At 36.6% G+C, this 2500-nt stretch overlaps 1 protein-coding gene across 5 annotated transcripts in view; it reads left to right on the forward strand.

Moving 5' to 3' along the window:
• Positions 1-2500, forward strand: part of LOC125027150 (calpain-15-like) — a 49806-nt gene that overhangs the window by 31222 nt on the left and 16084 nt on the right. For all 5 annotated transcript variants that reach the window (XM_047616029.1, XM_047616028.1, XM_047616027.1 and 2 more), the window contains exons 9-10: positions 727-924; positions 1650-1814. In XM_047616029.1, coding sequence (XP_047471985.1) covers positions 727-924; positions 1650-1814 — 363 coding nt within the window. The remainder of the gene's footprint in view (positions 1-726; positions 925-1649; positions 1815-2500) is intronic.

Genomic DNA, 2500 nt, shown 5'->3' on the forward strand with positions numbered 1-2500 from the left:
ATTGTAGCTAATAGAGAACATTATTTGCTTTATAATGAGACTTTAGGCTGCATGGAAGCAAAGGGCAGGTGATGTAATAGATGCATTATTACTTTATATGCTCTTGTTGCTAGGTACAGTAATAAAAATAACTGGATGCCCTTTTAGATGCTGCTTGCTTCTATTCTATTTTTTCCTTAACCCAATGGCCACGGGTCACGGCTATCGCCGTCATAACAATACGCACGATGTGAGGCGTACGGCTGTCCGCAGCAGCGCCGCGCCAAAACGCTCCGAGACAATGATTCGGCTTGATGTACCGATATCACGCGCTCAGAGTCGGCGCGCTGCCGCCGTTCGCCAGAGCGTAGAGTTTTTTTTAATTTTCTATACCCGGCGCCATTGGGTTAAGTTAGAGTGAATTAGACTTCATTTTAGTATGTAGATATGCCACTGATATGCTAAATGGCATTGACACTGACAAATCTTAAAAGGATGAGCAATTCCCAGAGGTAAATTTTTTGGTAGATGTGTCTTAAGTAGTTGGGAAATTATAATTAAATTTGAAGATAAATATCAGTCTATATATCTGTCCATATCTTAAAATATTTATTGATTTATATATCTACATATTTACCCACACACACACACATATAGACAAATGTACACAGGCACATGCCCATGGACACTGATGAGAGTGAAGGAATGAGATGGAAGTTATCTTAATTATTTGTTGTGACTTTTCAGACATGCTTATTCTGTTCTTGATGTGCAAGACGTTGGAGGCTTTAGACTGCTACAGCTGCGTAATCCATGGGGCCACTACTCTTGGAGAGGAGACTGGTGTGACGACTCGAGTGTCTGGACGCAAGAGCTGAGGGAGAAGCTGATGCCACACGGGGCTGATGATGGAGTGTTTTGGATATCATTTCAGGATGTGCTGAAGTAAGTGTAAATGGAGGTTTGAAGTAGCCTTTTCATTGCTTTATGCCATTTTCTTTATATAGCTAAACATATCCACTCCGACTATTTCTTCAGTCTATATAAATTTTCCAATACTTTTTTCATTGACAATTATATATATTCCCTTATTTACGACAGTGTTAAAAAGCAGTTTAATGCCAGAAAATATTAACTATCAGCACATGGTATTGCTAAATGTTTAGGTTTCAACTAAGTACTCCAACTTCAGGTATGGAAGAATTTTTGGTGATAGCTAATCATTAATTAAATCCCAAAATAGTTCATGCTGCAAACCTTTTGTCTTAAATTGATTAGCAGGAAACATAGTTTTAAGATGAATTAAGAATATTATATGCTAGTATTGATATATGTACTAAACTTGTAAAGTGAGTAGCTTTTTTAGAGGTGTAAATTTGCAATGATGTCGGTTGATGGCATAAGCAGTTTTTATTGTTTCAGGTTGCACCACTTATGTTCATTATATATCTGTTTCCATTTGGAAGTTAAACTGGTTTATTAATGAGTTCTGTAGATAATTCTGGTTTAAAAAACTGCAAAGCAAAAATTACGTAAACCAGGAAGTGTGTATGTCAATACATCCTTCTAACTGTCCTTTTGGTTATGCAGTCCCTGAATTGTAGAAAGAAAGAAAGAAAGTGGATCACTTACAGTTTATTTATAATAGGATGATACGTTTTTCCTTACAGATATTTTGACTGTATTGATATCTGCAAAGTTCATAGTAATTGGTCTGAAGTACGTGTGACTGGAACTTTGCCTTCAATAGCTGATCGACGGGCTTTGACACCTACCCTTATTACAGTGCTAGAACCAACAGAGGTGGAATTCTCACTTTTTCAGGAAGGACACAGGTATGGCAGTTACTTGTTCATTACAATTGTTTAAGTATCATCATCACTGTTTGATGGAAATTATAGCATAGAATAGGCCTAAAATATTTTTGTAATAAGAATTTAGCACTATCAGTAATATGTAAATAAAAGTGCTTTTATTATGAAAGATGGATATTATGTAGTTGATCTCTGCATGAGAAAAGTATTGAAAAATTATTTTTATTTTCATGTAAAGTGTAAGGGTTTGTATCAAAATTGACAAAAAGCATTCTCATTTAACATTTTACATGTACCAAGAGTGGATTTCCATAAAAAGATTACATTTTCATGTTGCCTTTGGCATTTTTTTTCTTCTGATTTGGGACATCTAATAGAACACAATACCATAAATCTTCCTTGCTTTTGTCTGCCAAATATATAGTCATATTATTTTTTTTAACCCAATGGCGACGGGTCACGCCTATTGGCGTCATAACAATACGCCTTAAATGTGGCGTGTGGCTGTCCCCCGCAGCGGCGCGCCAAAGCGCCACGAGGCAATGATTCGGCATGATGTACCGAATTCACGCGCTAAAAGTCGGCGCGTTGCCGCCGTTCGTCAGATTGTAGAGTTTTTTCTAATTTTCTATACCCGTCGCCAATGTGTTAAAGAACAAAAGCTATAAATTATTTCTGTAGAAACTTATTTTACTGATGACTGACTA

The sequence above is a fragment of the Penaeus chinensis genome, chromosome 7 (assembly GCF_019202785.1).
Source record: "Penaeus chinensis breed Huanghai No. 1 chromosome 7, ASM1920278v2, whole genome shotgun sequence".
NCBI lineage: Eukaryota > Metazoa > Arthropoda > Malacostraca > Decapoda > Penaeidae > Penaeus > Penaeus chinensis.